The sequence below is a fragment of the Eriocheir sinensis genome, chromosome 38 (assembly GCF_024679095.1).
Source record: "Eriocheir sinensis breed Jianghai 21 chromosome 38, ASM2467909v1, whole genome shotgun sequence".
NCBI classification, from domain to species: Eukaryota; Metazoa; Arthropoda; class Malacostraca; order Decapoda; family Varunidae; genus Eriocheir; species Eriocheir sinensis.
The window spans coordinates 13577043-13588709 of NC_066546.1; the positions used below are offsets into that span (position 1 = coordinate 13577043).

General features: G+C 41.0%; 1 protein-coding gene across 1 annotated transcript; it reads right to left on the reverse strand.

Annotated features, from left to right (window-relative positions):
• Positions 1-224: 224 nt before the first annotated feature.
• Positions 225-10967, reverse strand: LOC127008691 (G patch domain-containing protein 1-like). Its single transcript, XM_050881014.1, has 16 exons — positions 10950-10967; positions 10001-10197; positions 8482-8551; positions 7765-7915; positions 7444-7592; positions 7100-7242; positions 6450-6688; positions 6030-6161; positions 5786-5916; positions 4996-5098; positions 4417-4630; positions 3922-4039; positions 3346-3415; positions 2646-2815; positions 2276-2477; positions 225-1884 (listed from the first exon to the last, which is right to left on the reverse strand). Exons 2-16 carry the CDS (start codon positions 10059-10061, stop codon positions 904-906), a joined length of 2934 nt encoding a protein of 977 aa, XP_050736971.1. The 5' UTR covers positions 10062-10197; positions 10950-10967; the 3' UTR covers positions 225-903.
• Positions 10968-11667: the final 700 nt, after the last annotated feature.

Below are 11667 nucleotides of genomic sequence, written 5' to 3' on the forward strand. Positions count from 1 at the left end.
GCATGACTTTAAATTTTTCTTCATTGAATTGTAGCAGACACTTTTTGTTTCATTCCTGTAGCTTGGTGTAGGAAATCCACAGTCAAGGGGTCAATTATGGGGTCACAGTGCCTCCTTTGCCTAATGCAGCAATGAGTCTGTTGTGGCGATGGGTATTAGGATCAAACACACTCTAATAATAGATGATGGTGGGGTGAGGCGGGGTGGCTAATTAAACACACCCCTCCTCCATAAGGCTGTATTTGTGTGCTTTAATCCCTCTTCTCACCCCTCTAGGACCTCGTAACTTTTTTCACTCAGCACACCTACTTTTCACCCTTCTACACCTTTAACAACTTCTACTTTTCACCCTTTCATGCCATTCACAACACCTTTTTTTCTCCTCTAACAGCACCTGTCTCACCTGTTTCCTCTTTACACTTACTTTCCCTACTAATTTTTCTTTATTTTCACCCACAGTTTCTATGGAGTCAACATATTCAAATTACAAACCTAATTTTCATGAATCAGAATGACCTACAATTTAATGAAGAACCAATAACGTTTTCATAGTATGTAATGATATGATTTAGTGTCTTTGAGTATGAAAGCTATGTATGCATAAAGACATGTACACCCAACATAGTGGATGGCTGGGACAGAAATGGCAACCTTCTACGATTAAAATGACAAAGTTTGATTATCATTTGTTTATTTATCAGTTCCCTCCTAAGATACCCATTCAAAAAATCATGTAAGAAAACGATTAAAAATATCCCACACACGTTCTTAAGTCGCTATCTCACATCCCTCACTCACATTATGCTGCATAGTACCATCACATGTCTTTAAGGGTATGGGAGAGAAGCAATTCCTGCATCTCAATTCCTATACAAATCCTCAGAAAATTTTGAAGGACTTAAATTAATCTGCGTCTGAGGATGATGCCTCCGATCCACTGCTGTTACTACTACTGCTGTTGCTCCTTCTTCTTCTACTCGAACTCTTCCGCTCCTTCTTCTTCTTCTTCTCTTTGTGTTTTTTACTCTTTTTGTCCTTCTTCTTCTTTTTCTCCTTCTTACTTTTGGACCTGGCTTTGTGTTTGTGTTTCTTTGTACTACTCTTGCTGCTTCCTGTCTCCCTCTCCACCCAGCCAGTGACCTTTTGTTGTCTTGCTGGCACCTCACCAACAGGCCTGATCATGGTAGCTGGTGGAGTGGACTGGATCTCCTGCGCTCTGTCCTTCAAGTGACTAGGAATAGGGGGACCATATGCATCCTCGGAGTCAGTGGAGGACGGCGATGCATCATTTTTGGGCATCTCCTGAGCTAGTTTCGTGACGGACTCTGGCCATGTACGTTTGACCTCCTTGTTTTCCTCCTTTGGTTCCTGGTTCCTGTAGCTGTTGAGAGCCACAAGGTCAACATTAGCAAATATACCCTGAAATGAAGCAGAAACATTCTTATTATCAGGTGCATCTTTCTTCCGAGGGACGAATGTGTGTGTATGGATGTCTTCAGGTTGATTGGTGGGCTTCTGTGCCTCCTTAGCTGGACTCCCCACATCCTCGTTTAATGGTGCAAAGCGACTAGGACGACCCCTGTGTTGTCGTGGGTGAGGGGCTGTGGCAGGGGTGGTGGAGGTGGTGGGAGCAGCTTCTGTATTCCAAAATGATTGACTCTTTTCCCTACTACTGCCTCTTGTCTCCTCATGTGTGTTGGATTTTGTGACTGAAGTGTCTGAAGGTGTTGCTGAGTAAGAGGAGCTGCTTGGATGGGAATGGTGAGCTGCTTTTTCATCTCTTTTAGGAGAGGAAGAGTCACTTTTCTCCTCCTCACTATCAGAGTCTGAGTCCTGGAAGATTGCCTTGAAGAGGTCCATGGTCGGTGGTCCGTCAATGGGTACCTGTAAAGGGAGTGTGTGATGAAGTGCTTGACTCACACTGCCTGACACATAACTACTTTAGGGCAGTGGAACAACAAAACTGATATCCAAACAAAATAAGCTTATGCAATGTGATGAATGCTAATACAAAAGATACATCAAATAAAGGTTGGATAAATTCATGGATAGGGAGGATAGATGGCAAAAGGTGGTGTTAGGTTTATAAGAGTTTAGCCCCTTGTAGACTCCTTGTGTTCTTATGTAATATGATTAAGTATGATGAGAAGTATGTAGTCCTTCTCATCATCATAACACTGCTTTTTACAATGAAGGGTGTTGTGCCAAGCCTAAAAAAACAAGAACACAATTATGGGCATCAAATTAGAACACAAACAAAGCCGTGATAACTTGCCTTCAGACCATAATCTTCGGGCTTGTCTTGCAGTTGTGCTTCCTCTCCCTCCTGCACCTCCATCTCTTCCTCTTGCTGCCGGTCCTTCTCCTTTCTGTCGTGGGAGGATCTGAGGCCGGCTGTTTCCTCGGCATCTGTATGGAAGTTGCTGAACAAGGAGAACTTCTCTTTCCGTGCCTTGCGAACTCCGACAAATGAGGAGCTGAGGAAAAAAATAATACATGCGTTATTTTATTACGAGTAAGGGAAATAACCAAAGTCATAGAGCAAATGGGAAAAATGTCTGCTTATTAGACAAAGAAGAGAAAAAAGATAAAAACAGATATCTAAATTAGACCTCAAGATCATATTCCCAGCACTTGGCACTCACTCCGGGAACGGGTTGGGCACATTGAAGCGCCGACACAGTAGGTTATCGGGGTGCCACTCCTCGACAGTCTGGGTCATCTTCCCAAACATTCCCGAACGTGCTGCCGCCGTCCTCTCATCCCCAGGCTCAGTGGGGTCCAGCAGCCCCTCCTTGACTTCCTTGGCCGCTGCCTGGGGAAGAAACCATTACTTTTTGCTGCGCCTATATTTGTCATGGTGGAAGTGGTGTGATCATTGACTATTTTGCTGCTTTTGTGGTGTGATCACTGACTATTTTGCTGAACCAATAAATTCATGACTTAGCAGACTATTAAGATCTTTCCTAGACACTACCTGAGATATAAATTGTGTGTGGAATAAGAGCAGTTAGTTACTTATGTATAATGTGTGGCCAATATACTATTTGTTCATGGATACAAAGATTGAGAAAAAGACGTCTTTGCATCCATATGTGTTCCAAAACATAACTGGAGATGCTTGTTACAGGAGGCTGATATATAGGACAAAGCCTCTCCCCAGCTATTGTTCACTATTTTTTTTCATTACAGTATAGCAAGGAGCTCTTGGCCATACAAAAAATGCCTGCTAATCACTGCTTATGCAAAGAAATTAATTAATGCCCAAACAACCTGCCAAATTCAGTTAGAAAGGTGAGGTGTCTTGATACTTGATTAAATAAGTGGATTTCAGCATGCTCTCACCTTTGGTATGTCAGTGTTAAGTCCATCCTTGAGTGAGGTGTCAGCATCATTGGTGGCAGCCGTGACAAACCTGTGCAAGAAAGGTGCATACTAGAGGGTCTTAAGTTATACAGAAAGGCTGCACTGGTATAGCCACATAAAGAGAAGAGACATATGTAGGAAAGAGGGATGGAGATGGAGGTACAGAGTATAAGAAGGAGAGAGATTAAAGTGAAGGTGGTTGGACTGCATTAGGAAGGATTTAAGAGAAATAAGCCGTGACTGAATAAAGAATGTTTGCATATGAGAAAAAGTAAAGTAATGAAACAAAAATTAGCATCAAACTAGTAAATGAAATTGAACAGAGACAACTCTGCAAAATAACAATGAATTAAAAAAAGATACACAGTCTAAAAACAGATCTAAAAATCAAAACATTAAACCAACCAGTAGAATCAACACGGAGCTTATCTAATGAGTAGCCTATACAAGCCTCCTCCAATCCATATGTAACTCAAATAACCAATCTTCACACGCAATAATAATAATAAAAATGCCTGACAACTCACTAACTCATTCCTTTACTCACTCACTCACCTGGTAGCCATGGAGGAGGTGAGGGGCTGGAAGAGTTTGGCAGCGCGTGAAAACTCCTGCACCTCTCGCTCCCTCTCCCACTCGGTCATGCTCTTGGGCTGGGCCAGGTAATAGCGATCTGACGGGGACGAGAAGGAGAGGTGTCAGTGCTGGGTGCTTGGAGAGATTTACGGGTCTCGGGTCCTGTTGCTGTCAGTGTCATTTTCTTTTCTTTCTTACAATAACAATTTATTACAATGAGAAGCAATAAGCGATGATTAAAGTGAACTAGGCTGCTGTTTTAAGAAGGTTGGTTCGTTGCTATTATTTTTTTCTTTTTCCGAGCACCCTAATGGTATTTTTTCTTGGCAGCAGCAATTTGTGGCACTTATTATTATTATTTTTTGTCAAGCACTAATGAACTCTGAAAAAATTGGGACTTTGAGGAAATAAGTAATGTGACTGCAAGAAGAGAAAAAAAAAAACATCCCAAGACCCAACCCAGAATCCACTTGCCTTTCTGCCCCTTGTCCTTCATCCTCAAGAACAGCTCATAACGTTTCTGCTTCTCCGGATTCCTTGCAAAGGGTTTATAGTCCGAGCTGAGCCTCTTATCAGAGTTCTGGAATTCCTCAAAGAGCTTGTCTACTTCGGAGGTGTCGAGGGTCTTCTGCGAGTCCTTGGAGGCTTGTTGCTGGTGCTGGTTCTGCCCCTTAACACCTGACCTTACCTGAGGGGGGACAAAGGGCCAGAGGAAGAGTGATGGTAATTACATTTATTGGTCAGAGCTATTGCAACTCTTATTAATACAAGGAGTGGAATCAACAAAGTAAGAGGGGACAAATGACCAGTGGAAGAATGCTAATTACTTCTATTGATCAGAGCTAATAAGACTCTGAACAATACAAAGATTAAAAGTAACACAGCAAGAGGTATCAGTATCCATGAAGGAATCTTGGAATCTACCTTGCAATACAAATACACAATGCTTCTTTAGGCTGATCAAGATGATTTACAAGGAACATCTGTGGGTGTGCACTGTGGAGGAGCTCTGAGTAGCTCTGTATGTATGAGTGGTGGCCTCAATATACAAACCTCAACAGTGGCTTTAGGTTTCTCGGCAATGGCTTGTGCTCGTTGTTCTGCTGTCATGGTGTGTCGGCCCAGCCCTCGCAGCTCACTCTCCCGACGCTCAAACCTGCATGAAGTAAAATTCTGTTCATCTGTACAGCAGTGAACCTACACCTATATGTAGACTGTAAACTAGGGAGCAATCGTCAACAGGTATTTGACAAGGAGAGAGATTAAGGAGTAATGATCAATAACAAACTACGTATCACCAGAAGACCAAATAAATGAAAGTGTAGGGAACATTTATAACACAATATTAACATATGATATGAGAATTGGTGAGGAAATGGTGATGATAATTACATAATTCATAAAACCAACACTTGAATATGCAGAAGTAGCATAGAACCCACACTTGAAAAAGCATGATGAGAAGACTGAGAAGGTAAAAAAAGAAACCGCAAGATGGGTGACAAGCCTGAGAGATTTTAGCTATGAAGAAAGACTTGAGAAGCAACAATTACAAAGAATGGAAGAGAGAAGAAAAAGATACAATATGATCACGCTATACGGAAGTGTCGAAGGAAAAGAAATTATATAGTACCTAGACAGTCATTTTCAAGAAGGCACAGTAAGAAACTATATATTAAAAGATTATAAAATATGAGAGGAGAAAGCTCTTCAGACAGGGAAAGAGATCAGTGGAATATATTACCAGGAGTCATGTGTGCCAAAAGCATTTGCAGTTTTCAATAAAAATATGATAAATGCCACTTACTGTTTCTTAGTTATTTCAGAGCAAGCAACAACCAACCTGAGTCTGCGTGGCTTGTGGACGGGGATGAAGTCTGGTGGCAGGGCAGGGGTAGGGTACGCCTTGGGCTGCTCCACGGGCTGACTGGCTAGCTTGAAGCCCTCTAAGACTTTGACAAGACCCAACATGACCTGAGAGAGAGGTTATGCAGATGGAAACCTCTTAGAATCATAAAAAATAAATGAGGTGTATCAACTTGAAATATCTGTCTGAGTAATGAAAATTTAATGGATTAGCTCCTCACCATGTTCTGCTGTTCCTGTCTCCCTTGTTTCTTGTCTTTTGCTTCTTTCTCCTCTCCAAAGTCATAGTTACTCATATCTTCAGTGGCATAAATGTCCTCGTCATCTTCCTCAAATGCTCCTACACCAAAGGCCTGGAAAATAAAAAATAAATCTCTATTACTGTCACATAATCTTCCTTTCTCCTGCATGCAAGGTTAGGAAACACTTGAAACACTATTATGCTTACAAAAAAACACACAAAAAAATGGTTTTATAATAAGGAGAAATTAATTTATTAGTTTGTAAGCAGCCCATTTAAAGGAGAGTGAGTTGTCAAAGATATATGTTATTAATGATCCTTATGAGTAAACATTACTAGATAAGAAAAGAACAAAATTACTGGCAAAGTGATTAATTCAAGCTACATCAGTGCCCTATACCTGTCCTTTAATTAGCAACTTCTTTTTCTTCTCCATGAGGGACAAAGGTGCCGGGTCAAAGAGGTTGACGTGACCCCCGAGGACAGAGGCTCGGGAAAGGGGAGTGTAGCCGAGGCCAAACTGGTCTGTCTTGGGCTGCACCATGCTGAGCTCCGGCACGTCACTGGGGGCGAAGGTGATGTCCTTGTGGGCCTCATCCTCACTGTCGTCACTGCCACCCTCACTATCACTTGCCCCACCTGCAGTGCCAGTGGTGGTGAAGAATATATATGTTAAAATTCTTGCCTGATGTGAATAGAAAACAATTTTAATGATCATATTACCATAAAGTCTCAATGTTGTTTTTCCAAGGACATCATTAACATGAATGTACTACCTATATTATTAGGGCTAAAAAGAGCATGGAGAAGTACTGGCTTGAAAAAAGAGATAAAACCTGTAAAGACAAGCTAACTTTCTAAGCAAAGTTAGTGGAAAGTTACATAGCTAAAACCCCTTTGTAACTTCACACATACAATTATCATATTTTTCCAGGCAAACGCATGCATGGGAGAGGTCAAGAAGATTATCACAAGGAAGGAGGGTGGAGCATTGAGCGGCTGTACATGCACGTTACTCATCCAGCAAACACTTGAGGGGTCTGCCTCTACCTTTGACAGCCGCCCCTTGACTGGCTAACATGCGGCGCTTCTCCTTCTTGTCTGATAACTTCTGCCGCCGGCTGACTCTCGGCCCAACACCCTGCCCAGGCCGCCAGCCAAGGTGACGCAGCAATTTCATGCCCACCGTCTCCCTGCAAACACATACAAGGAAAAAAAGGTAATATACAAAAATCACAGAGAGTCTCAAGGTTTCTCATTTCATCATCAAGGAATCATGATGCAAATTAAATGATTAAAAATTTCAAGCACACACATGTATTGTGTTTTGTGCAGTTTCATACTAAGACATTATTTCAGCCACAATTACATAGTATACAACTACATAACACTACCTGGCAGGTCTTAGCAGCTCCTCCAGGACAGGTGTGCCAGGAATGGGCCCAGAGGGGTCTGTCACTCTCTTCCTCTTCTCCTGTTTGCTGCTGTCATAGTCAGCTGAGGTTCGGATACCTTGAGGTGAGATGCCGAATGCCTCCAAATCCTGGAAGAATGTTAAAATTCTCAAAATTCACACATGAGCACACACACCCCAAAAAAGAAACCACACTCTAGAATCAATATTATACTGAATAACTCTCATTGTACGGATCATACATCATATAGTGTTAACAATCTGTAATTCAGCTGAGTGGTAGCCATTAAACAACTCAGACCTCTTCATCCATATAATCCTGAGGCCTGGACGACTTGGCCTCATTGCGCTGGGCCCTGGACGACACAAAGGTTGACGGGGTCCATCCCTCCTTGGTCCCCACTGAGTTGAAGTACCCAGCTGAGAACCCTCCAGTGAAGGCCCCATGGAATCTGCCAGGGTGGACGGGAAGCCCTCTCAGTGTTTGTGTGTGTTTAAGTATGTTTCTGTATTGGTGAGGTTCATCTACACTGCTCTAAGTTTTTGGATTGGACTTTTTTTGTTCCAAGGTGTTCCACAGTTTTAAGGAAGATGTATGGAAAACTTAATTTCTTGAAATGCTTTTTTTTTATAATTATTATTATAATTATGATATAGTTATTGTGGTAAGAGAACTTTGATTTACAGGGGATGCAACTCATGGAGTTCACACAAGAATGAGATATTTATCAGCAAATATAAAATATGGAAATCGTCATCATGATCCTTGTTTGAGAGTGATTGCCATATATATTTTTTCTTTAGTTGCTGAATGACATCTATTTGTAAACCCCATGAGTTGTGTCTCCTGTCAGAATCAAGGGTGTCTTTAACTTTTCATTTTAAGGTTAGACATTCTCAATTCACACAGGTACATCTCCTGTGGTTCACACACGGGTGAGATATTTATCAACAACAACAAAAAAATAGCTATAGAAAAAGTACTCAACACTTTGCGATCAGCTCCAATAAAACCCACCTTCTGCGGCCTTGCTTGTCGGTAACAACCTGATCCTCCACCCGCTGCGCCTTGCGGGTCTGCACATCACCTGAACCAAGACATGGAAGGAAACACAACACCGTCAATTACTTTGTATCTTGGTGAAGTGGACTTTTTAAGCAATCTATGTTGTCTTGTAGTGGTTGCTGGAGATAGAACGTACATGTTATTATGGCTATGCCAAATTTATGGTTCCCCAATGGGTACCTAAATACTTTATCTGCAATCCATCTGTTATGGCATAAGACCTGAATAAAGACTCCAAGGGCCTAAAACCATGGGATACCCTTTGCCTTGGCACCAGCAGGTCTGCCTAACATCCAAGGGGCATGGGTTCAAATCCAATCCCAATGGGGTTGTGGGGTAAAACAATTCTCTCAAAGGGTAAATTTTTCAAGTGTTAGTTGATTAGTTCAAAAAGTAGAAATAACTCCTATTATACTTCCATAGAAAAAGATTCAAGGAAACTTCAGTTCTCTTGTGCTTGCATGATTATTATTATTATTTTCTTTTTTTTGAGGAACTGTCATACCTTTCATAGCAATGTATGAAAATTAATGTTAGGAAAAGTTAAGAATCATTACCTCCACATTCCCTGAGCCAATCCAAACAATCTGCATCATTGCCACAACCAGTGCGGTGGTTACTGTTTTAACGACAGGTCATAAGCTTAGTGGTGACGTTACTAATTCTGCGCCATTAGGTTACTAGAGGCAAATATCTAGAATTACACCCCGCTAATAGGTTACTAGTGGCAAATATCCAGAATTACACCCCGCTAATAGGTTACTAGTGGCAAATATCCAGAATTACACCCCGCTAATAGGTTACTAGTAGCAAATATCCAGAATTACACCCCGCTAATAGGTTACTAGTGGCAAATATACAGAATTACACCCCGCTAATAGGTTACTAGAGGCAAATACCCAGAATTACACCCTGCTAATAGGTTACTAGTAGCAAATATCCAGAATTACACCCTGCTAATAGGTTACTAGTGGCAAATATCCAGAATTACACCCCGCTAATAAGTTACTAGTGGCAAATATCCAGAATTACACCCCGCTAATAGGTTACTAGTGGCAAATATCCAGAATTACACCCCGTTAATAGGTTACTAGTGGCAAATATCCAGAATTACACCCCGCTGATAGGTTACTAGTGGCAAATATACAGAATTACACCCCGCTAATAGGTTACTAGTGGCAAATATCCAGAATTACACCCCGCTGATAGGTTACTAGTGGCAAATATCCAGAATTACACCCCACTAATAGGTTACTAGTGGCAAATATCCAGAATTACACCCCACTAATAGGTTACTAGTGGCAAATATCCAGAATTACACCCAACTCATGATGACAGAACTAACCTATGTGATGTCACTCTAGATTTCCTAAAACTAACAGAACACCATGATTATACACAGAACAGACCCACACAGACAGACATAGCAACCATTAATCGCCTTTGACACAGTAATGACCCTCTGACCCACCCTCGTCGAGCTCCTCCAGGGGCGTCCCAAGGCACACCACGTCGTCGTCCTCGTCGTCCATGTCAGGCGTCACACACACGTCCTGCCCTCACGCCCTTGCCGCCTCTCGTCCCTTGACCAAGCTGACCTAAGCCGCGGTAAACGTTTCTTGGTCAGGTCAGGAAACGTTTCTCCGCCTCAGCTCATGTTGTTGTTTACTTTGGGAGGTAGAAACAATATTTACTATTTCGTACAATATACAGATGAAAAAATATATGGTATCAAAGAAATAAGTGAATAAATGATGGTTCCAGGGAAATGAATGAATATGCAGAGAAGCTTTACTTTGGTGGTGAACAACTCATGAATGACGTTTACAACTATACTTATTCCGTATAATTTATTACAGATGAAAAAAAATGCGGTATCAAAGAAATAAATGAATAAATGATGGTTGCAGGGGAATACCCAGAGTGACTTTTATTTCTTTTGTTAATTCGGTTTATTCCGCTTGTTTTCAGCCAAAATCTATGCTTTAGTATACACATCAAATTGTAAAAAAATAAAATAAGCGTATTGTCTTTATTAGATTATGGAATATGACTGATACTGTTTGTGAATAATTAAAGGGAAAGCGGTAGGCAATAGTGGAAGCGTTCCCGCTCTTATAATATGGGCAGGAAAAAAAAATCCATTACACAAACTCTGGACTGAAAGGAACAAGAATATGCTAGAACACAAAGCATTCACACATAACTGCCAAGGAATAAAATGGAGAAAAAGGAACAAAAGGGAAAACAAGACAAAAGCAGAGCCGTATAAGTTATAGATCTCCAGCTTTGTGTCTGTGATCCAAATGATTAATAGGAGTGCTGAGGACGGTGAAGAGGCATCTTTATTTTATTCACACACTGTCCTGCCTGGGGGTTGGGACGGCATGTTAATTCCTCCCTTCTCCCTTGTTGTTTACCTGCATCAATAAACTATCAATCAATCAATTCATCTGGGAGATCGTGGGAGTCAAAGACCATTCAGCAACGACGTAGACTCGGCCCAATCTTCTTCTTATGACCTGTTCTGCTTTGTATCGCTTCTTAGGTCCTCTTTGCTTCGTCTTCACGCTTATATATATTTCACTCTACACAGCTAGCTTTGTTTTCTACTATTACACTTCTTTTTATTTATCTTCTACTCAGCGGTGCCGGATTGTCGTACTCAGCCTCTTATTTTGCCGATTTCCGACCCAATAACCGGCTTCTCCACCCAGTAACTATAATTATTAATAGTTAGCATTAAAATGGTTGAGTATTGATGTCATTTTGCAATAGTTAAGTGTCAGAAACCGGTAAATACAATGTGCTTTTACTGCTCGAGACCAAAACCAAGACTGCGCCAAGACCTGTGTGCCAGATCTACCGAAATATAATGAAATCTACTGAAATTTTGATGAATCTCAGAAATAATTTATCAATCTCATGAATAATTTATATGTTGTTTTTCCAAATTCTCACCAAATAGTTATAAAAAAATACTGATATAATGCTTTTTAACTTAATTTTATCTACATAACATATATCACAAGAACCACAGCATATATATATTAAAGTGCGTCTGCCGAATTTTTACTTATCTACTGATTTTTCTTGCAATAATCTACTGAAATTTCCTCTGCACCATCTGGCAACACT

Coding starts and splice junctions, on each gene's coding strand:
- LOC127008691 (XM_050881014.1), bottom strand. CDS start 10,061: ATGGACGACGAGGACGACGACGTGGTGTGCCTTGGGACGCCCCTGGAG. Junction 7,593..7,764: donor AGGATTATATGGATGAAGAG/GTCTGAGTTGTT, acceptor ACATTCTTCCAG/GATTTGGAGGCATTCGGCAT. Junction 3,416..3,921: donor ACCTCCTCCATGGCTACCAG/GTGAGTGAGTGA, acceptor TTTCTTGCACAG/GTTTGTCACGGCTGCCACCA.